Source organism: Hesperophylax consimilis, chromosome 15 (genome assembly GCF_061612785.1).
Source record: "Hesperophylax consimilis isolate HC1 chromosome 15, BYU_Hcon_1.0, whole genome shotgun sequence".
NCBI classification, from domain to species: Eukaryota; Metazoa; Arthropoda; class Insecta; order Trichoptera; family Limnephilidae; genus Hesperophylax; species Hesperophylax consimilis.
The window spans coordinates 19,587,020-19,612,427 of NC_142850.1; the positions used below are offsets into that span (position 1 = coordinate 19,587,020).

General features: G+C 35.2%; 1 protein-coding gene across 1 annotated transcript; it reads right to left on the reverse strand.

The window, feature by feature from the left end:
* Positions 1-1,808: 1,808 nt before the first annotated feature.
* Positions 1,809-20,850, reverse strand: gkt (tyrosyl-DNA phosphodiesterase glaikit). The gene is made up of 12 exons (XM_089640035.1): positions 20,466-20,850; positions 20,276-20,377; positions 17,179-17,541; positions 15,328-15,543; positions 13,507-13,609; positions 12,173-12,295; positions 11,783-11,878; positions 10,411-10,581; positions 8,166-8,334; positions 5,485-5,687; positions 4,649-4,859; positions 1,809-3,165 (listed from the first exon to the last, which is right to left on the reverse strand). The coding sequence occupies exons 1-12, from the start codon at positions 20,500-20,502 to the stop codon at positions 3,043-3,045; spliced, it is 1,917 nt and encodes a 638-aa protein (XP_089496161.1). The 5' UTR covers positions 20,503-20,850; the 3' UTR covers positions 1,809-3,042.
* Positions 20,851-25,408: the final 4,558 nt, after the last annotated feature.

Here is a 25,408-nt window from a genome sequence, read left to right on the forward strand (position 1 = left end):
TATTTATACAAATATTTAAAAGTATGTTAAGTTTGATAAATGGGATTGATGTGTTTTACTATGACGGTTTTTAAATGTGTAGTTAGTGATGAGAGATATTTACGTATATATAGAAATAAAAATAATGGGTTTAAAAACAAACTAAGTGGTTTTAATAATATATAATCCAACCATATTATCCTATCCTGAACTGTGCAATAAATAACCCACCAGTATCTCTAAATAGTATAAAACAAAGTCGCTATCCGCGTCTGTCTGTTTGTGCGCTTAGTTCTTCTAAATTATGCAACGGAGTTTGATAGGGTTTTCACTTTGTATCATTTAGAGAATTTCTTCCGGAAGGTTTATATGTAGCGATCGATACTGCTAGAGTGTTCCAGAAAGACGACCGGTTTAGAATGGCACATTTTGATAGGCACAATTAATTGCGCAAGGTAAACAATACAAGCTACCTGTCTACGAGCTACCTACTGACGACGTCCAAGCAAGCTACCTACGACAATACTTTGGACTAGTACATTACGCGCATTCGCTAGAAGGTTCTAGCCAACTGCCTAGGCGTACTCCCAGCACTATCGAACTATCCAGAAGAATCTCGCTGAAGCGAGTGACCCGCAGTTTACCAGCTGTCTCGCGTACTTACTACCGCCACCGGCTGGGCTATGTAAATAGGCCCGACGCAGCGAGTATTCAGTCAACTCGCTCGTAACCTTGACCCAGATAATCACTCGCATTCCACGCTAAATATTATAGTGCCTCCTCGTATTTATCCCGTAAAATAAACTCGTTATTGTGTAGTAATTGCTATTTGTGCATTCTTAAATAAACGCTCCAACTGAATAAACCGAGACTTTTCTCTGCTTTCTATAAATATAGTATTATACGTTATATTATATTATTAGTATTGTACGCCCGGTATACACGTAAGCTAGTGTTAAATATAAAGCAGCAAAACTTTAAAACGTAGACCGCTGGCATCATGACATTTGCACAGAATTTTCTGAATTCAATTTCTAGGACAATACACCGTCAGTTTCAATCATGAGCTATGAAGTTTTAAACATACATTTAACCGTTAATCATCATAATGTGATAAGAAGAATGCTGCTATTGAATTAAATAAAAAAAAATATGTGAATGTTTGTTCGATAGCTGAAAGTATCAATTTTTATTGATACTTTAAAATTAGGTACTTATATTTATGTACCTATTCAATTTCATTTTTCTTTCTTGTACAATACTAAAATTAAACATGTTTATGTCAGTCAACACTTATCTACTGCAGTTTTATGAGTACCTATATTATATAAATTATGTAAATGTAAGCCTTAACAGGCGTAAAAACATAAATAAAATTTATAATACGGTAAATATATTTAATTATCTTTAACCTGTGGAACACCAGACCCTTTTTGAGGGAAATCAAATATGAAATCTAAAGTGTTTCAGTGCAAGCGATTCTTTTAAAAAAATTTATACACTTTCTCATGGCATATAGGTTTAAATCGCATATCAAAAAATTCCAGCTAGGGAGAAATTCCAATGCCAGCAACGCATGAATGGTTTGTCGGCAGTTTTCCAGAGGTTAAATAACCTTAAATTTTTTTTGTATCTTCCTTAATGTTAAAATAAGAAATCTTTTACAGTAAATGGGTGGTTAATCTGTTTTTTTGTAAAACACCGTTTTACACTGCGTTGACATTGTACGTAAACAATACCATTAATAAACATTTAGAGTACGGTAATACATAATTTTTAAATTCTAAAATGTAAAAACATTTGTAATGTTGCTCTAATAACGTTATTTATTTCTATGTAAGTATACAAGAGTATTAATGATACAACATGTATTTTATTACAACATCGATTTAACATTGAGAAGTTGAACACCAATATGAAAAAATAAATATGAATTACACAACCATTATTTGTTAGAGAACAGTTTCATCATTTGTGAACGACACATTTAGGTTAAAATTGTTATTTTATAAGAACACCAATAAGATATCATAAAATATTGAACTTTAATAAATTTATAATAACACGAGAGATTTTATGACCCAGATATGTATGACTATATTACAGTAAAACCCCCATATAAGGTTCCCACATAAGAAGTTTTGTTTTTCGGTCCCTTAAAAAACTAATATTTAAAAATTGTGTAATTCAAAACCCAAATCTCTTGAAAACCTTATAAAAGAGTTTCACTTATTGAATTCTGTAACACAGATAATCAGGATGGGTTGTTTAAAAAAATTTTAACAATTCATCAAATTTCAAAGATGATTTTAAAGGTCTTTGAAGGTTCTATTCAGGTTCTGTTATTATATCATTACTGACCAGTTGTTTAAAAAAACTGAAATAATAACAGAACTTGAATAGAACCTTCACAGAACTTGAAAATCATCTTTGAAATTTTATGAATTGTTCAAATTCTGTGAAACAACCCGTCCTAAGATTTCAACTTCTGTACAGAAATAAAGTTAGGTCATTAATACAATAATATCCATTTAAATTTTGATTTGAAATTATGACATCGATAGAATTAACAACACAGGGCGTCATTTTTTTCACTATTTCAATAAAAATATGATTATTTCATTTCTGCTGTTATGTGGAAAGTAAAACTACCAACAAGAACTTAAAAACTCTGATCTGATTGGAGTTCTACAAAATAAACTGACAAACAAACAAAAATTTATTATAAGATATGGTAAAGAAAATAAACTAGGATATTTAAAAAAGGAAAATTGTATCAAACAACAGACCAACATCGTCCTTTCCACACTCTAATGCCAAAACATGACCTAAAATTATAACTTAAGTACTCAGCCTTTTAAGGAATAAAAAATACAAAACGAATCAGTAAAAAAAACATACACATAACAAACAATAACAGAGAATTTATTAGACATTTATCTTTATATTAATAGCTACTTAAATGCAGTACTCCCAGAAAAAATTATAGCCCATATATTATGAAAGGGTAAATCTTTAAGGCTTTCACTTTAAATTTTCATATAATTTCGTCGTACTTGTGGTTTATTGAAGGAATTCTGAGACCCAGGGAGTTTTGTCTGAAGTGTATGGAATAGGGGGCAGGTCATAGACAACTGGAAGTCGATCAGGATCACTGAGCATCACAGAGAAGAATTTCTGCTTTGTCTGAAAGAGAAACCAAGAAAAAGTGACATTATAAAAAGTAAGCAGCTTCCTCGGGGTGTGTTTTTTTACGTTACATCTAAAACTTATTCTTTATAGCATTTAAGCATAACCCACGAAAAGCAGAAAGGCTTTTAGCTTCGTTAATATCTGTTGGTAGTTCATTGAAAATCTTAAATCCTCAAAAAAGAGATTATTTTGGGTTTCTGCCAAATTTGTCTAAAATGTCCACAGTTTCTCAAATGTCCACAGTCCATTGCCATAAACCTTGGCCTTACTATACAGAAGGGTTAAGGTTATATGTATGTAGTAGCGGGCACTAATAATAATAATAATCGGATAACTTGTATAGCGCTGTTTTTGTGAAAAATCACCTTAACCACTCAGAACATTAGAACGTCAAAAGACGTAAATATGATAATAGCGGTCAAGACATTAGAACGTCTTTTCACGTAAACGCGCGAGATTTTACAAAAATTGATTTATTTCCATCACTAGTATACGGATTGCCATGATTTAAGAAACAGAGTATCGATAATGAATAACGCTACGCGTCTGTATTCAACAATATCTATGGAACGTAGAACTGCATTATCTAAGCCAGTGGTTCTTAACCTGGGTTCAATCGAACCCCAGGGGTTCGGTGAGTCAGTCTCGGGGGTTCGGTGGAGGTCAAGACCCCCGACTTATATGATTCGTGGTGACATGCCCCGCTTGTCCATCATTGGCTAAAGGTGATCACGCAGCGGTAGAGCTTGCGATTACCGGTCAAGATGGCCGCCCGAAAATGACCATAGTCATTATATACGGACCATAGACATTTACTCCTAATTTTTCAAATTAGGAGGGGTTCCGTGAATGTGCATATGTAACTGGTGGGGTTCGGTACCCCCAAAAAGGTTAAGAACCACTGATCTAAGCCGATTGAATCTGTCATCTTGTTCGTTCATAATTTATTGCGTTTCTAAATAATTTATTTAAAATATTTTAGATTGGACGGTTAATATTTTGAGGTGACTAATAGTTTTTAATTATATTTCTTCAATATATAAAGTGTTATTTCTTTATGATACTCAGAAAAAATACATTTTTCACGACTTTGAAATAATGGTCAGCGATTTTTACATATTTTTGACGTTTTCATAAAATGTATATTTAGAAACGCAAATATTTACGTATAACAACACAATACGATAGTGGATTTCATAATCTTACAAAACATTTTTTAGAATGAGGCTACGTTTCCCAAAACGTGAGTTATGAAGCTTTTAGCAAAACTCGTAAATAACAAAAAAAATTTCACGTTTTGACAGTTCTCAAAGGAACACACAGTAAATAAAAGTCTTTGTCTGAGAGGTTAATAGTAGAAGGTACACAAACTATATATTATTATATAAATAAAAATGTTAATGTTCGTTTGTTCAAATACTTAAATCTCCGAAAGGACTTCACTGATTAAAAAGATCTAATAATGGTGTATACTTACAACGAAGGCGGGCAGGAACAGAACACCCGCCTCAAAGGAGTTGATGCGTAGCGCCCCGTTGCCCTTGTTGAAGACGCCCCAGGCGGACTTGGACACGTTGGCTGAGGTCAGCAGGAAGAAGGCGGCCATGGAGGAGTCAGGCGACAGGCGAAGGTAACTCTTGATGTGCGGCATGGCACGGTGCCGGCCCGAGTGGCGGGCGCTCCATTCACTGGAATATTCACGCTAATTTAGTAAAATATTCACAAACCCGGTGCCACTCCCCGTGTAAATTTGTAATTCCCATACTTAATACTAGTATTTCTGCAAAAAGTAGTAGACCACGCGTCCAAAAAAGTGTCTCTAATTTTCTCTTATTTAATAAATCAATATAAAAATCTTAGTAAATAGGTACCTAGCTACTTAATTATAAAACATAAATATTTTACGAAACATTTAAAAAAAAAAATTAAATAAGGAATATTATTCCAAAGAAATGTTGCCATTTTGATTCTTTTTTTAAAACATTCTTTAGGCCGGTAGGTACCGTTATATTGATTATTCCGATTTGACAGCTCGAGTAGGAACCACGATCATGCAAACTCTGGCAGGATAAAAAGGTAGTATCCAACACGGCCACCATCTTGAACCGGAATGTAACAAACCAATTAACATACCTACAGCTGAAATGCCAAATGAGTTAAAACAGGACTTCGCTACTCTCAGCAAATATGACATCAACTTGTAGTATGAACTGTCTTGAATGTCAGAGATAAAATAAAAGATGTTTTGCACAATTTGCTGGCCAACACTTCAAGTATTACCACTCTAGTTTTTTTTAAAAGTGTTGCACTTACTGCATGAAGCCATTAAGCCACGTCTGCTTGACGTGCACGGTGTTGGAGTACGGCAGGCAGCCCCCGCCCAGCAGGTTGTCGTGCGAGTGCTTGACCGCCTTCAGCGAGGGGTAGATGAAGCGCAGCGGGGGGCGCCGAGTCATCAGCGGTGCCAGCTGGGAGCTGCGGCACATCTGGTTCTGGAAGTCTCCTGTTAGCCATAACTAGAAAAAAATAGGTTACATTCGTACTACAGATCTTTTATATCTTATCTTTTAATTTTTCCTTTGGCAGCAATTTTTTATTTTAGAGATTTTATTGTTATTAATATAAATACGCTGTAAAATATTGAATACATTGTTTTTATCACAGCCCCATGTTTTTTATGTAGCAGTTATAACAAATACAACCAACTAGGAAATGGCAACACGGTGTGCCAACTCTGGACTAGAAACAAAAGACTTCCTGTACGCACTCTACATTCTATTGAAAGGGACGCGATATCTCGCTACCAGGATCAGGTATTCGACCGGCTCGAGATCTCTGCTCATTCAAGGCCGTGCGTCCACTTATGTAGGCCGTCCGTGGTGCATAATTTGTTAAAACGCATAGAAACACAGACAGTTTCAGGTAATTGTTGGCAAACAACATCAAAACTTTGGTCCATGACTGTTGACTCAAAATACAATTGAAAATAAAACAAAATAACATTTTTTTGGGTTGCTGTATCAACATGCTTATGATTTCAATTTCTTAGATTGCTCTACATGAGGGTGTATAGCTACAAGTTATTTTCTTTTTGGGTATGCTCGGAATGAACGATCTACGGATCAGAAGGGATGTAGACATTGCTAAATATTTCTTCAGACCGATTCGTGCATGTTTTGAAAAATCAGCTATCATGGAGAGCATTCATTTCTATGTTCCAGATGTTTATCTACGTCACCGAGAGTATAGACTGTTCTATCTACCAACTTGCCAATTGTCATACCTATAGGAAGAGCAATCTTGTTGGATATCGTTATATTATATTTGACGGCATCTGTGGTCAAGGGGTAAGGCTCTCGACTAGCAAGACAGAAGTCGCAGGTTCAAATCCAGACGGGCGCATGTAAATTTTATTTGATTAATTTGTGTTTCACAATTTACTCATTTAAAAAATATTATATGGCATATTTGGATATAGTACAGAGTGGAAGATACTCTGAGTATCGCCGTGGTGTAAGACCACCATTCAGAATTGAAACGTTGCTTGAAATGGTTTATGCCATGTTTGGTGACCAAATCTGAATAGCCAGGTACACCCCCACCGTCCTCTTCCCTATCTCCTCCCTCCCCCTACAACCTTCGGCCTCACAACATACCCCAACTGGGCATGTCATAGTTTCACTGGCTCCAGACGGTTAGGAGCAGTAGGGACTCTTGTACAGTATTCACATAAAAAACATATTTAGCATCAATTAAGCTCTGTTACTTCTAGTATATTTGATATACCCACTGTTTATATTTATATAACTCTCCTTTACAAATGTATTTAAAAACAAGTTAAAATGAACAATTTTATGATGTTGATTGAATTGAAAATATAAACATATTGTTCATGGTTCTCTTAACCTAACCTAACCTAATAGTGTTCCTCTTGACCCATTTGGCTAATCTCCAAATATGCTCTAGCTGTTGGGTTAGGTTAGGTTAAGGGGCATGAACAATGTGATTATGAGCATGTCACTACAGCCCCCAAAAACATTTTAAAATGTATTTATCACATAGTTTTCAATTGTATTACAATCATGTAGCAAAACTTTAAATTGAATTTTTTACATTATCATTCATAAATTATAAAACATCACCTGTATTATTTACAACAACTATAATATTATTTCGCATGATTTAATTTCCTAAGATGTTCGCTATTTCACACTGACTCATCTGTTTTAGTTACAAACTTTGCAACACTATCTTTTTTTAAAAAATGCAATATGAACATAATATAATGTGAATACGAAAAATGTCAAATTGACGTATTTATAAAAAGGTTTTTTTTTGCAACACTTCCCAACAGTGTCTATTTCTGTAGAGTGTAAAGATAGGGGAACTATATCGCTACCCGATTGGGCAGCATTGTGAGGCGGTTTAAGGTAGGGGCTGTAGGAAGGAATTTATTAATTGGGTCTTGAAGGGGCACGGATTACATAAATGCGATTATATGAAACGGAAAAACAGATGCCGGTAGGTTGTTTGACATATGAGCCAACTTATACAAAAACGAGTTGAAGAGATGACTCGTTCTCATGAAGCCGACATTGACTGTGAACAGGTATTCTAATCATGACCGTCGAGTTTCGCATACATGCACCAGTCCACAAGGGAGCAATGCTGATAGCTCCTTAGAGTAGGCTCCATTGAAACACCTGTAGAACAGACTCAGCATGCCTACATTGGTCGGTCTGTTGACAACGGATTGTCAATCAGATTTCTTTGCACAGAATCAAGTATTAGAGGTGGCTCCCATATTCAATTGTTAGATGTACGTGAGATTTATACAGGGTTAGTAGCTGGTCACTATTGAAGAATCTACTAGTCTTATACCAGTTTCTTGGAAGCAATAGTTACTAGGGATTTTATGGAGCCTCCATATCTTTGATAATATATAGTTTATAGTTTTTTATATTTATATAGTTTTCTTAAATAATAGTAGTTACTTTTGGCTCCTTGCCATAGCTGCCGATACTAGAAGCCTGTACGATGAGGTCCCACTTGTCGGACTCCTCGGAGGGGATCTGACAGTACTTGGAGAGCAGCGTGCCCATACGGCCCAGGCCCCACTGGTGGTCCGTATGGCCTCCCGGAATCGATGACACGAAAAACACGCTGAAATTAAACATCAAAGTAGAATTGAATCAATTCACATTAGCTTATTTCTTCGTCATTGCACTAGCAACATTTTTCCACTAATAATGACGGAAGTAGAAAGAATTCAAATATTGTCAGATTATTTGTCATCGGGGAGTAAATAAAATCTTTAATAATATTAAAAACATGAATATATCTTGGTTATATTCTTGTTTATGGATCGTAAAATCTTCAATGGTGAGTTTCGCCATCATGAAATTAGCAGTGTCTGGAATTTCATGGTCAGTGCAGAATAGATGAATTAATAGAGCGAAGATTATTAAAATTAATTACAGAGACAATGTGCATGTTTTCACTGACCTAGGTCCAGTGGACATACTTTAGTGTGCCGTTCACATAGCTACTTTTTTTTGTTCCATTATTATGAATATAACGAACGTGCATTGTATTTTTATAATGTTATTGCTTGATTTGTATTCTATGAAATAATATTCTGGTTAAAATAAGTCAACACACCAAATTGTTTGTTTCATGTTTTTTAAATGTGCATTTATGTTTTGTTTATTTAACTGCTCCCAATCGTCTGGAGCCAGTGAGACTATGGTATACCCAATTGGGGTAAGTTGTAAGGCTGAAGGCAGTTGGGAGGGGAAGGAGATGGGGAAGAGGAAGATGGGGAAGTACCTGGCTATTCATATCTTGTCACCAAACAACGCCAAAGCCACTTCAAGCAACGTTTAAGTTCTGAATGATGGTCTTACATCAGGGTGATACTGACAGTATCTTCCACTCTGGAATGTACAGCAAATATAATAATAATATTTGGCTAATTTATACAGCGCAATTTTCGTGAGAAATCACCTCAAGGGCGCTGTACAAATATATTTCTTAAATAGTTAATACTAGAACTACTGACTTACGACTAAGGCCTATAATCAGAGGCGGCTCTAGGGATTCAGTCGTGGTAGGTCATTTGAAAAAAATGTGTGACTAATCTTTATTTGATATTGTGAAAAATGCCCATATATTATTAACTATATCAATTTGTTATAGAGTTTTAGAGTCGCGGACTCTAAATAAATATTATGTTAATATAATAAATTGGAAATAAATACACAATCCATGTACTTACGGCAAATTATTTTTAAGATATTAAGTTTTAATGTAGTTGTCCACAACATTAAAATAAATAAAATCAGTGTTTGATTCTATTTGACAATGATTTTTTACGTTTTTTGTTTTGTTTCATTCTAAATCGATAACAACATAAATAATTATTCTAATCCTTTCCCGAACTATGCAATTGAAAAACAACCATTGTTCCACACACTACAAGCGTGTAAAATGAAAAAACGACATTTGTTTATGTCACCATCTCTGTAAAACATATAATATTCACCGTGTTGTCTCCCCCACGGTCATGACCTAAGCGTCCCTAAACTTTCTTCGGAAGCTAATTTTTACTTCGACGAAAAATATAGTGCCATCTCGTTTATTCTATGGCGCGCGTAGGGACAGAAGATGCCAAATTGGACATTCTTTAAATTGACCCAGCGAATCGTGTGGACTTGTGAATGAAAGCTTCTATTAGAGACAACAGATGTCACTGCTAGTCACTCGCCGCCGCCGCTGTTTCGCGTTACATTTTAAATGTTTTGATGCACATAATTGATTATTATATTTATTATTGTTGTCTTATAATTTTGGGGGGTCAAACACCAATTGACCTAAGGGAAGAACCGCCACTGCCTATAATATATAACATATATATTATTTTAAACATATACAAATATATGATTTGATTTGCAAAATATATACATATATACGATTTGAATCAGCGACCTCCCAAAGTATTTAATTTTATTTTTCAGTTTGCAATGTCATTTTCATGATAGGAAAAGCTGTGTAAATTTCACATCATGTCAGAGCTCACTATTTGGTGAGCACCAAGATTTATTCCAACATTTAAGCATGTACCTACTTTTTGGCAAAATTTTAACAATTGAATTTGTAAAACTGCTATGTATATATTTTGCAATCAATGTAATGAGACAATAAAATTTTACATAACTCACAACACGGAAAACAGCTTACTTTATATCCGAGAAATCCGCCTGTTTCACAAAATCAATATACTGAACTAGGCAGGCCATCGAGTATGAACTTAGGTAGTTGAGGAGAGATCGCTTGAATCCAGTGGGGGATTCTCCTTTTGTGAGATCGCTCGGGTCCGTCAGCTTGGGGCACGTGGGACTAAGCCATAAACTAAAAAAAAATCATAACTTTAATCAGTCAAACACCATTATTATATATTATGTGAAATCGAAACCAAAATTTCCTACGCAGTTTGTTCGAGCATTTTCGGGTATAATCATAGACGATAGACTTGCCCTTACATGAAATCTGGGTATTATTTCGAGGAGCTGGAAGCAATCCATGGGATCATACTTTTGGCACCAGGAGAGTTTGAGAATGCTTTGAATAAATTACGACATCAGTCGCAAATTGGCTGCCGAAGAGCACACATTGAAATAACCAGACCCTGCGCAGATAAGTAAAGTTCACTAAAGTTAGGTAAAGGTTTGCAGCGCAGTACATTGTGGGACCTTTCTATCGCCATATATTCTAATCGCCCGGCGTAGGAATGCTAAAAATGAGTGAGGTGGGTAAATTATAACACATTTGTAAAAGTGTTTGACTAAATAGTGTCAAAAAACATTATATTTTTGGAAACAAGGCTGAAGTTTTGTTTAACCGATTTGGGATTTGTAGTTAAGTCTTTTACGTAGCTAGCAATTTGCACACCACTGTAAAAAGGACTACTAATTCGAATGCAATTTTATTTTCGAGGACTGAATAGTGATATTACAATGCGAGTTGCGTGTATACTGTCCGATTCATTTATTGACAAATCACGGAAAGGGAGACGGTCAAACCGCCTCCAGCGCAACATGATTTTTCCCTTTTCCCTGATTGGCCGGTTTATCAATTTGAATGTGTATGGGTGTAACACATAATATCGTCGCCCCAAAAGCAAAAGGGCATTTGTGCAAAAATTGACTGAGAATGCCATTATTTTACAAGCAATAATTATTCGCCTGAAACACTCATCCACATTGAAAAATCTCCTGATAAAAGATACATGACGCCAACGAGACTCGAACCCGTGTCCCTTCTATTAATAAAAATGCATAAAAAATCTTGTCTTAAGCATTAGTTCACCAAAAAAATAATAATTGAGAATGCCATATTTAACTGTTTGGGTAGTGAAAATAATAATTGTATATAAGCCATTTTTAAACATTTTGAAATGGTGTTTAGACTACATGTGACAAATTCCAAGATTGAAATACTATTTTCATACAAATCAATGAATGACAAACTAAACTGCATTCCTAACTCCAAATTGTCATCGCACAAGTGCCCTTTTGCTTTTGGGAGACGATATGATTCAATATATATTTACCCTTGTGTCCTATTTTCCCAGTCATCCAAATACAGGTTTGCCGTCGACACCACAACCCTTAAAGATCCATCGTCGTAAACCAGGATAGCCATTTTCCTAAAACAACAATAAATATTTTTTAACTTTCTCAGGATTCAATCACTTTGTGGTTAGACAAAATTATAATTTGGATAAAAAAATACTTTGAAAACCACAACACCAATTCAAGCTGAACTTTCCTCAGGGGCGTCTGTATTTATACAGCCCCTAGGAAGGTTCAGGCTATTGGTGTTTTGTATATTCAATAAAGTGGTATTTAAAAAATATAATTTTGGAAGTAGTATTTTTTATCAAACTTACAACATAATTCACAATACAAATTACTTGATGGAAGTGTATGTAAAAACTTACGTGTGATGCTTTCCAAATGCATTCTTCATGGGAACCATGTGAGCTCTGACGCTGGGCTTCTTGGTACCAATGGTTCGAAGGTCATCAGAATCTTCTCCGTAAAGAATCGTCAGAGGTTTATCACTGTAAAAAAAGGTACATGTATTTATTAGTTAAGTTTATTTGGTGTTGTTATAATGTAAACATCAATTTAGTTAGTACATGTAACATTTGAATATGTTTTATATTATGTAGGTAATAATATCAATTATAAAGCAAGAAAATACTTTGTTTAAATTATGTACATATGGACATAAAAAAGAGAAAAATTATTGAAAATAAATAATAATTACTGAATTTGTTTCCAATGATCTACATAGATACATTTGGTAATATGTACATCTGGTCTCAAACCATTCATTCTGTTTTTAATAAGATATAAATTTCACTTATTGTCAATAGAGGTCAGCTCTTTGCGTATTTTGCATTAGCTCCACGCAGGAGGCCACGAGGAAAATAATTTCCCTCATTATTGGATATGCTGTGTGGAGGGTTTTTCAGAAAAGGAAGGAAAAAGGTATAGTAATATAGTGAGTAGGAATCTAGGGGGGTCAGTGTGTCCAGGAGTGACGGACGTTTGAATTCATCCCTCCCACTGCAGTGCCTTACAAGGAGAGAGTCCTGCCGGAGAGGTAAAAAGATCTCCGTCAACCAGTCTCTCTAAATCTGGTCCGCCACACGGTAGGTGGCAAGGTAAAAAACACTTTAGTCCGAGATAGTGTGAGAACTAATTAAAATCAGTTGCGATAGGGTGTAATTTCTTTGTATTGTTAAACCGTGTAAATAAATTCTACATTTTTTACTACAACGGAGTCTTATTAAAGAAGTCTATTAAGAGGCCAAATTTAAACAATACATATATTAAATCCATTACTGAGAAACCAATAAGAGGCCAAATTTAAACAAAAATATATTTCTTTTCCGATTTTGTATCCGGGTTAAATCTTCCCCATAGGAAAAACTAAACCCTTCCACAAATGATCATCTAGTCAATCAACATTATGCAAGTGCATTATATAAGCAAAATAAATACAAAACAATACAAAAACAACACGTCAACTCACCAGAGATCAAATGGGAAAATAATTCACCGACTCCAGATATTTTCATATCAGATGGTTCGGCTCGGTAGAACTCCTTAAAGGGCCTATAAATCTTACTGATCCCTCAACATAAATATTAAAAAATATATATATTTATATATTCCATATATTAAATTCATTACTGAGAAAACAATAAGAGGCCAATTTTAAACAATACATATATTAAATCACAATAATAAACAAAGTTCATACTTGTAGCCAGCAAAATAATAATGTGCCAAAAGCCATCCTAGATCAACCATAAAGTTAATTTGCAGGGAACATTGGAGTGTTCCCAGACTGCGATCCAGAAGCTCTGAAAATGAAGGATTATAAATCAGTACATACAACAATAAGGAAATCCTTTATTAATTTTTCCTTTATATTTATTTTTTATCAATAATTACATTTATGACCTTCTAACTTAATTACCAGTACATTTTATTAAATTTGTAAAGTTAGTTTTAGTAGTTAAAATTTTTATGGTAGCCCCAAATCTGTGGTTTCTCTGTGTGAGGTCACCAGCAAGGGGGTATATCTCCGATCGAAAATTGGAACCGTAGAAAAGACACGATAATTTCCATGGATTGTGATGTCATATTGTTGCCTAACTATATCCACCAATGAAAAACTCTGAATGTCTTTGGAAAAAGCTATTGACAACTAAGTACTGGCTGAGTGGTATATCTATGGTTGCTTGATATTTTTATCTCAAACTACGCCATTGTCGTGTAGTTTTGGCGGATTTTAATATATTGTTTATCTAATATTAGCGTGATGTCCGTCAGTTTGTGGCTCTCATTTCTCAATCAGAAGCAAAAGGCCGAGTGGTCCGTTATGAAATTACGCATTGCCAACGCTTGATCTAGTTAAAACTCTTAATAAAAAAAACAGAGAGAATGAGAATCTCTCTTTGTTTTGTTTTTAATATGCTAATTTGTAATAGCCTTAATTTAACTTCACCGCAAAAATGAATCTATTTTCTTTTTCAGACAGTATTAGACCGTGTTCCTGCCAGGGGCTGTACTGGATCGTGATTATATCATGCAAGGTAGAATTCCATCGTTCTACCTTATTCATTAATGATTTAACCTGTATCTACAATTTATTGTTTTGCTGAAATAAAAATACTTAACATGAGTTTTTCAGTTTTCTGTCGTGAGGTAATATTTTGATAATATTTTAGGCTAATAAGTAGGCTCCGATTGAGAATTATACTGTCAATGGTCGCACCTTTTTTTTGAGTTTCCTCTATCTTCATCGATGGTGTGTGACGTAGTATTGTCGCACACACAAATTTGTCTAAATGTTGGCATATCTGTGGTTAAATAGAGGACCAATTTGTTTCATACAAAAAGTCTGAAGATCACAAGGAGCCTATGTTTTATTGGTTCCATGATAACTCAACACAGTGACAATTCAACACACTTTTAAAAAGTGATATAAAGTCATTAGGAACGATGAATTTTTATTTATTTTTAACCTAACCTAACCTAACCTACATAACCCAGTTAATAAAGTTTTTGTTTCATTACTTTCCATGACTTTATATAACTTTTTAAAGATGTGATGATTTATCCGGTTACCGTTTTATTTCAACAGGCACTGTATTTTGTATGGTGGCGTCGAGACATTTTTATTCTTAAGTTAAACTGCTTTTAATATTCAAGAACACTAGGTAAATGTCGGCAACTCATCGCTACTGTTATTGTATTGTACGAAAGTGCAAAAAAAAATACATCTGTGACCGGACCTGATAAACAATTTATCAGTGTTCCAAAACCTGCATTACTATGAAAAAAATGTGTTGTATTACGTCGAAACAACATACAAGTATTTATAATACACTGATCATGACTACTGTATAATAATATGTTCGATGCTGACATTCGTCGATGGTGAAACCAATTTGAATATCAAAACAATATTATTGTTAAGAAAGTGTCAAATATGACATGATCATAACCTCAAACAGTTTGAAACTTACCGTATATAATTAAAAATGTAATATGGATTCAATCTTTACTAGCAGACCTTGGAATGTAATGGACAGTGGCTGGGTGTGGGTCTGCGGGGAGTCGGTGATGGTAGTGTAGAAGATGTGGTAGGGGGCGGAGGCGGCGAGCTTGTCGGCCATCTGCCCCTTGGGGGCCACCACGGCGAAGAAATCCTCAATGTTCTTCTTCTCGCTGTTGGATGCTTTTGCTACTGGCGGTTTCGCTATTGATGGTGACGATTGCTGGCTTGATTCTGTAGACAGATATTATAGCACTTTTGTATGAAGCAATCGCAATATGCTACTAAAATACACATTATACTAACTATGTCTATCGAATTCACACAAAGAAAATGAAATTGACAGGAATGGTAAAGGTTTGCAAATATATATAAACAAAGAAGACAGCCTTACCAGTGGCATAGCTGTAGCATTCACTTGGTGGGGGGGGGGGGTTCAACCGTAAGGGAGGGGTTTGACTCTGGTTTGGGCAATGGAAAGGGGGAGGGGGGGTTGGAAAATTTATTAAAAAGATTTCTGGGATCTCTACTTACCACAACTTATTATGTACTAACATCACATTGATAAGGGATGATGCAAATAACTTGTTGTAATTGTTTACTGTTTGAACCCCTTAAATACCCCACTTACATACGCCCTTGAGCCTTACTAATAAAAAAAACACTACCCAAGCATTGAATGGTGTTTTACTTACACATTGACTAAAGACTGTATAAGTTGTATTTTTAAATTATACTAATAAATACATTTTAGTGACGGTGTAGTTAAAATACAGTTTTAGCAATTTGTTGCCTGGCAACGTTGCTTTCGGTAATGCGGCGCTTGAGATTGGCTGTCGTCGTTGAATGACAGAAATTGACAGTTTTGATGACGATTCAAGCGTTTAAAAAAGATATTTTTTGCCTAGGTGGGTGTAATTTCAATGCTATTATATCATTAATGTCAAAAAAAACGTCTGTTTTCATCAAATCGCCAACTTTTTGACAAGCACGAAACACATTGATCCCAAAAATATTTTGAGATTTGAGAGCCTGAGAACTGTCAATGGTAAAGATAAACATACATCTTCCATTGTGTAAGCAATGTATAACTTTCCGTGAATTCTATACGGCTGTTAGAAATCAATTTAGTCTAAGTAATGTTTTTACATTAACGGATTGTTTACCAAGCCCATATCGAAAGAATAGAAAGAATTAAAAAAAAAAAATTTAAACTCATAAATTATAAACTAAACTTAGACTTCTCAAATTATACCGAATCCATTAAATTTCATAATTTTAACTCCCTCCAAACACGACGTCTAATTTTTGATCAAATCTTATTGTTTAAAATCCTAAATAATGGTCTGGACTCACCAGAACTTACCAATTAAATAAATCTTCATATTCCGTCTAGATCAACCCGACAATCTGATTTACTTTATCTACCCTCGTGTAGAACAAACATTCGAAAAAATTCCCCAATTCCTCGTATATGTGCACAATATAATACAAAATTTTACAGCATTGACATTTTTGGTAATAACCTAAGTAAATATCGATATGAAGTAATGCGTACGATTGATTATTAATATGAGAGTATGTTATGTATCGGGAGCATCTCCTATCCTCTTCCTATTTTCCTCTTCCTCTCCCCTTCCTTTAACACCAAATTAATTTTAAGATATTAAAACTTCATTTCCAATGAACTTTAATATAAGAGACTTCTGTGGCTTGACTTCAGTTAACTTGTATATTTATATCTATCATTGTATATTATATAAAAGCTGTTTGTTTCTTAGAAAATAAATAAATTTGTGTAAAATATAAAACAAGTTTATTCATAAGAAAGACTGTTATGGTGGAAAATGAAAATGGTGGGCAAAATACCTTGTGAATTTCCTTTGCTTCTTTTGCTAGGAGATTCCTTTTCGCTCGATTTTTCCTTTGATTTAGAGTGGTCTGAGTGAGTCTTGCTTGTACTCTGTGTTGAATGTCTGTCTCCTGAACCTTCCCTCTTCTTTTCAACGGGAGATTTCTTCTCATCTTTCTTATCCTTCCCATCAAAATTTTTCACATCTTTACTCCGACCATCATCGGCTTTCTTGGGGGAAGATTCATCGGAATTTATTGGACACATGTTGCCTTCTTTCATAAGAGTCAGTTGTTGTTCAAGAATTTCTTTTTGAAACTTTAAATTGACCGGTATACTGAAGGGTCCACTGCCCTTGTATTCTGAGAGTATTTTTTCTACTGAAAAGAATAACTTTCTTTATAATAATACATTTGCAATACTTGATGTGATGTAACACAAAACTGTGCTAAACAAATCTTATGTTATTATTATAAACTACTTCTCTGCGACACGGTGCATACTCGCATTGGTAGATTACTTACAAGCTTTTAATCCATGAAATTCTCCATTTACATAGTTTATTATATTTAAAGAATAAAATAATCATCTCCATATCAACCACAGGAAGATTATTATGAATGTCATCAAATGTAACTGAGTACAGTCATTTTCTATCTGGGTTTTAATTATTGACAGAATATCTATAACCACAACGAAATGTTGACTTGTGGACTGAGTTCTGTGAATGGTGACAACAACATCAACAGATTCAGTCGTATCAACAGATCAGTTTTAATGTGATGGTGTTTTAATCGTTTTTGTTAACAAAGAAATATAATTTATTATAAAGAAAATTGACAATATTTGTTTTTGATAGGCTCTTGAAATTGTATAAATACTTTCATCTTCACAAATCCCACAATTATAATATCTTGTGATTATTCACGGGTCTGCACTAGTACATAATATTTTACTTATGTCCGTGTGTCCTTATGTACCTACTGTTAATAAAATGATTTACATCTATTTATATAAAGAAGAATATAAATTATGAATTAAAATTATTGATTTGTATACAAATCTACAGTTTTATTCAAAACAAGAAGAAGGTTACTGTCTATGTCTGATTTCGAAACACACTGCGTAAAACCTGGGCAACGCCGGGGACTTCAACTAGTAAGTAATAAATGTTAACTAATTCATTTTTATAAACCCTACTTAACCTTCCAGCGGGCGCGCAGTCGTAAAATTTACGACAAACGCGCCTTATCGCTTCCCCCACTCTTGCGACTTAGTTGTAAGCATCGAGCTTCGAGCTATGCTAGAGTCAAATGAAATGTCAAACATTTACCGCAAGATATAAATGCTTTTCTCAAAGTGAATTACGGTAGGGCAGTTGAACCGATAACAGAAGAAGAAAACAGAGGCTTTCCAAAATGCGGTGTTTGTCGGTTATGTGCACTGGATAAGAAAAGATCCTCAGCATCAATGAAGTGTTGCCGTTGCCAGTCCTTTACATGCAAGAACCATTCTTCAGTTGAGGTGGTTTGTAACAATTGTAAGGATGAGTATATTGATTCTGACTAAAAAGGTCGATACAATATTTTGTTTTGAAATATTAACATGTTGAGAGTGTTGCTTCGTTTTTTTTAAGAAAGTCAAATATATATTTTTTTAACTTACTGCCTATTATGATTTTTCATATCCTTAAAGAAATTCCCTAATGTTTGTATAAAGAAAACACCACTTACATGGAGAAAACTTGATGACGTAAAATTTACGACAAGCGCCCGCTCAAGGGAAATTTCTCAACGCGCCCGCTGGAAGGTTAAAAATTACAAAATGTGTACCCTGTGTACTGAGTATACAGCACTGGAACTCGAGGAATTTTAGTACAGTAAAGCTCGTGTTTCACATCAATGGACGAAGATGCATAATATTTTCAATTATTAAATCTAAGGTAATAATAACGCCTATTATTAAACAAGATACTTTAAAACTACTGAAGTTATTTGGACATTTTTTGTTAGTCAGCAGGTTTAAATGCCGTTCAGAAGATAAATAAAAAAACACATATTTATTCATTTTATTAAAACACAAATAATTTTGTTTACATCACTTTATTATATACAACCTCTACATGTTTCATGAACGAAGTTCACCTCATCAGGAATAAGTATACACTGAAGTCAAAAATGAAATATAGATTACAATTGGAAAGAAGAAGTGGAAGGAGGTTGTAGAGGTTATATATAATAAAGTGATGTAGACAAAGTTATTTGTGTTTTAATAAAATAAATAATGCCATCACAAAGTGATAAGCTTTCAGAAGAAATTTTCTTCAAAAAATTTATTGGATTTTGGCGCAGTCGGATATCCAACCCGACCGACTGCTGATGAGCCCATCCCCCTTGGAGCGGTCAAGAATGGAGGCCATAAGGGCAATTAAGCATGTTCATGAAATTTGATTTATTAAAATCTAGGTTAGTGCTAATTTGGCTAATTTATGTCAGAGCTGCAGTCAAAATATTTGTTTAACCCTTTAGGCACGTTAATTGTTTTTTACAGTTTCATAAGATCTGTCAAAAATCCACGGAAAAATAAAGTAATAATATTTATTGTTTTAATGACAACAGTTAAATTTTTAGACTATTTGTTGTTTATTTAGTTTACAAATTTTAAATAAATAAAAATTGTTAATATTCCCAATTTTTAATGAGTAGGTGACAGGGACAAGTGTTACCCACACTGTAATTAAGTTTTCAAGATGTTTTTTATGGCCCAGCCTATGTTATATCGACAAGGCGCACTCAAGAGGCATAAATAGTTATGGCTATTGCCAATATATCGACATACCGCACCTAAAGGGTAAAGTAGTCAAACTTCTTCATTTCTCTCCCTAGAATGTTACTGTGGCTCCATTTGGCCGCCCATGCTGAGTTTGTTATCCATGTCATTGAGCGGAATATACATTTAAATTAAAGTTGTGCTTGAAAATGGATAGATTTAGTAGAGGCAGGGAGTAAAACATACAAGAATCGATGTTTTTGGGTCATTCAATGCAAAACTGAGCGAAATTCATATTTTTTACAAGTTTGCACAATCGAATAGCCAAACATTAAAATAACTTACAATGTTGGTGGGCGTAGTCCCTAAAGTGATCGGGATTCTTTCTATAGCAATTTTCGCCGTAGTTACATTCAGTCTTTGGCTTTTTATTCATTTTATTTTCTTCTGTAAAGTCACAATATAAAATAAATAAATTATAAGAAAACCAATAAACAAACATTGTAATAACTTTGGTAATTATCATATAATTTACTTTTATGAGCAGGCCTTTTGAGTGATTGCTTTTCCATGCTATAAAACAAATTATTAATCTCATTGATTTACCAAATCTGTTTTTCGAAATATTCATACGCGGCTGTCAGATTGACACTCCATATTCCACAGATAACAATAGTCGCAGACGAGGACGAGAGTTTTTTGATTATTGAATGAGTTTAGTGGGAGCAATAGTTTCGGTCATAGGCAATGTAGAAAATATGGTTCAGCGAGCCACCTCTAGTCTACCAAGAAATCCGTTTGCTGAAATGCTGACCGTTATTATATCCCTGATTTTGAACCATAATTTGATAATTAAAAATGCTCCTAGATTAGTAATGAACATTTTTTTTCTCTTGGCAAAGAAATAATACATATTAATATTATTCTAGTTCGTCATTTCGTCATTAGAAAATATATAATGTTATGAGTAAGATTAAGAAAGGGACGCTTAGATGGTTTGGGCATGTAAAGCGAATGAGCGAAGATAGGAGTGTAAGGAGGATATATGATGCAAATACGAATGGTAGCAGAAGTCGGGGACGCCCGAGGAAGACATGACACGATCAAGTGAATCAGATACTCGAGTTGGGCCATGTCAAGAGTCAGAATAATAGAAGAGTATGTATGAATGTGAATGAGGCAAGAAGTGAGTTGCTTGGCGGTCCGTCCTCTCTGCCTACCCCTTAGGGGAAACGGCGTGATGGTTAGTTAGTTTTAGAAAATATTTTTATTTTATTTCTGAAAAAGCGCAAATTCATAAGTTATAAGTTCCGTGAAGTGATGTGCATGACCGAAAAATTTATATGATCGAATTACTTTTTATTGAAACGTCAGAGGAATCGAATTTATCGCTCATAGTTCAGCGAGAGCAGTAACTGCAGTCAGAGGCAGCATTTTTATATATGGTTTGATATAAAGGTATAGCAACATTTTGGTAAGTAGGTACTGCAAAACTGAATGAACTCCATAAAAAAGAAATGCAATAGCAAAAAATTATCATCTTCCATTACTCGCAATGATTTATTTGTTTACTAGTAACATTAATATTATACCTGTTATCCACGAATTTCAATTTTTTATGCCTTTTACTAAATACCCTATAATATTAATAATATGTCCAACTCCAATGAAATAGTGTTTTTTTAATACAACCTTTTGATTCACCTTAATTACCATAAAAGGAAATGATCTGCATTTGGGAAAATTCTAATCTTAGCATTTTAATTACAGTTATCATTGTAATAATAATAATTATTGGATGACTTGTATAGCGCCGTTTTTGTGCAAATCACCTCAAGGGCCTGTAGAAGTTTATTATATATTTGTACAGCGCCCTTGAGGTAATTTTGCACAAAAACTGCGCTATATAAATCATCCAAATATTATTATTACGTAAAATGGACATTCGCTTTCGTTACATGGAATGTCAGCCATAAAATAATCTGTTGATGACATTTTCTTATGTTGGTATTACTAATACTACACGAGTGGCTAGAAGAGACGTTATTACCAAATATTCAAATTAGGTAGGTACTATTTTGACGAAATGTGTAAAAAATATAAGTGTTTAGGCACGTTTTTAAAGTTTTTCTTTTAAATAGGTTAGGTTAGGTTGGGTTGGTTATAGGCTGGTTTAGGTTAGATTAGGTGAGTATAGGTTAGTTTAGGTTAGGTTTATTGTTTAGGTTAGGTTAGTATTGGTGAGGTTAGGTTAGGTTAGGTTAGTAAAGTTTAGGTTAATTACCCTATTTTATTCTATAATTTACTAACGTAAAATGAAGAATATATTTCACATATTAAGAAAATTAAGGCTCACACCTTATGCCGCAGGAGGCGCTAGTGTAGCATGTATGGAAAATGTCAAAAGATGGAGGTATTATTAATATTATAGGGTATTTTCTTTTATACCAGACGCAGTTTAAAACATTTTAATAACAGTATAAATGCAACTTCGAATAGAATTTAAAAGGTTCGAACACTCCAATTTTTTTGCATTTATTGAGAGCAGGTTTGTATCGAACTAGTATTTTAGGATTTGTATGTAATTATTTGCATATAGGTACCTTAAAAATATTTCAATTCTGTCAGTTTACTACATACATATAAACCTAAGAAGTCCCTTTTAGACCCATGCTTTACTACGTGTAGTCCGCGTAAGAAATAACGTTTCCACTGAGTTTACACTATTGTTATTTTTAATCATTTTTTTATAAAACACTAGCTGTACCTTTTGTTGTGGCTCATTCTGTCTGTGCAGATAGAGAAAAAATAGCGCGTGCTGCTTTTACGTCCAACTAGGGAATACAATCCCGGTATACCGGGATCCCGAAATACCGAGATCCCGCAGACATTTTGCGGGACTAATCTCGGTCGAAAATTTTGCGGGATCCCGCTGGACTGGCGGGATTACAGAGAAGCGCAGCTCATACATTTAAAAATTCGTCCACAAAGAACGATCTGCTGCAGACTTACATGACAAAAGACATGGGAAAAAATATTGCTTAATTATTGGACTGTAAAACAAGGTGGTCAAGCCTGTTCGAAATGATATCAATATTTAACAAAGTAAGATTGAGCGTATCGAAAAGTCTGGTTGATTTAGGGCTCGGTGCAAATCTTAACTAATTTTTCACTGAAGAGGAATATGGTGTGCTGAACGATCTGGAAGGAATATTACAGCCGGTGAAATTAGCAGTCGAAGTTTTATGTAGGCGAGAGTCAATGATTACTGCGGAAACCACTTGTTATTAGCAAACTGAAAAATATTAATAAGCCATTAGCCCAAAAATTTGTTGATTCTTCGAGGAAACGGATTTAAGAGCGGCGAACTAACTTGACAGCGGTTTTATTGTACTTACATGATCCATATAAGTACGAAGAAGACAGAAGTCAATGTATTAATGTTGATGTCACATTTAGTCTACCTTCAAAAAGTGTAATACGCAAGGCAATCAAAACTATAGTCGAAAGGCTAGAGTACACGGACACGGGTAACAACGCAGTAGCCACTGCTCCTGCTGACGCTGATGATCCTTACGATGACGATGGCGACACTTCTCTCGCTAATCTGGAGACAAACTCAGCAGCAGCAGAAGCACCAATGTCACTTCAAGACGAACACGAACTTACTTTGATTAGTATGAAGAATTCGAGATCAACAGCCCATCAACAACCTAGATCTGGCAATATGAGCAACCTTGAGGTTTTGATAAAGAAGGAAATGATTTACTTCGAGTCCGGTGGATTAAAAGGCACATACCTTCAATTCACTTACAATGCGCTAATGACTATTGTGCCAACCAGCGCGCTGAACGAGCTTTTTCAGCCGCTGGCTACCTTGTGTCCAATATCAGAAGCCGTTTATCAGATGACACTATTAATAATTTAACTTTTTTACGAAGCTATTGCCTGGAACGTCACGGTGAGACCCAAACGGTCGCACTAGACATATCCAAGGCCTTTGACCGGGTCTGGCACCGAGGACTTGTCAACAAATTGCATTCTTACGGACTTCCCGCATCCCTGTGTACGTGGATTGCTGACTTTTTAAGGGATAGGTCGATTCAGGCGGTTGCTGACGGTTTCACCTCTTCCTCGCACTCCATAAATGCTGGCGTCCCACAGGGATCGGTTCTGTCTCCGACTTTGTTTTTGTTGCACATCAATGACCTTTTGACATGTGCACCGATTCACTGTTACGCGGATGACAGTACAGTTCATGATAGCTTTTTGTTTGACAAGCCCCCAAAGGGCACACAAACTCCAACGGCTCGGAGGGCTTTGAAGCAGAGAATGGACGGTTATCTCGAGAGTATTTCCTCCTGGGGTAAAAATAATCTCGTCGAATTTAATGTTTCAAAGACCCAATCCTGTCTGATTACGTCTAAAAGGGATCCAAATGATAATCTAGTCTCCTTCAACGGAAGCAATCTTCCGAACAGGCCTTCCATTGATATGCTTGGTGTAACTATAAGTGACCAGCTCAGGTACGGGGGCTCCATCGAAGCTAGAGTAAAGTTGGCCTCTCAGAAGCTGGGCGTACTGTACAGGGCCCGCAGATACTTTAATAGTACACAACTGCTCACCCTGTACAAATCGCAAGTGCGCCCTACTGTCGAATTTGGCAGCCATCTCTGGTCTGGAGCCCCAAAATACCTGAAAAAAACCCTTGACTCTGTGCAGAAACGGGCGGTCCGTTTGATAGATTCCCCAATCTTAACAAACGGACTGCAATCTTTAGAGCACAGGCGTCAGGTAGGTATGCTGTCCTTGTTCTATCGGTATTACAATGGAAGATGCTCTGAGGAACTAGCGTCATTGATCCCTTCGGCACCGGTGCGTAGTCGGGATACACGCCAAACGCGCGCCCAACATTTGTACACAGTTGACACTTGTCACATGAGAACGGGTCGCTTCTACGATTCGTTCTTAAGTTCAACAGCTCGGCTGTGGAACGAACTGCCGGCCTCTGTGTTTCCTCCCTCCTACAACATGGGACTCTTCAAGACCCATGTTCACTCCTTCCTCTCCACAAAAAGACCCTCCACACAGCATCCCCAAAGATGACATAGGCCCTGAGGGAAATTATTTTCTTCAGGGCCTCCTGTGTGGAGTAAATATAAAAAAAAAAAAAAAAAATTCCAAAATAATGTTCAATTAAACTTATGATGCTCATTGTACAAGAATATTGTTTATCGTGTGAACGTTATTATTTAAATTTTAGTTTCAGTTTCAGTGCCGGCAATCCGGGCGTTTATTTTATTTTCATTTGTGTACATAGATTTCTTTTATCCACCTCACTAGACAAAGTCTGTTCCGAGGCGGATATGTTATGTAAATGTATGTCTTATCTTATTCTTTGCCAATTTATGACTTTAACTTTACCTATGTCTAACTAACGGTATACCTATTAATAAATCATTTAAAATGTCCCAAAGA

Coding starts and splice junctions, on each gene's coding strand:
- gkt (XM_089640035.1), bottom strand. CDS start 20,502: ATGGAAAAGCAATCACTCAAAAGGCCTGCTCATAAAA. Junction 20,378..20,465: donor CAAAAGGCCTGCTCATAAAA/GTAAATTATATG, acceptor GTGACTTTACAG/AAGAAAATAAAATGAATAAA. Junction 17,542..20,275: donor GGACTACGCCCACCAACATT/GTAAGTTATTTT, acceptor TATTCTTTTCAG/TAGAAAAAATACTCTCAGAA.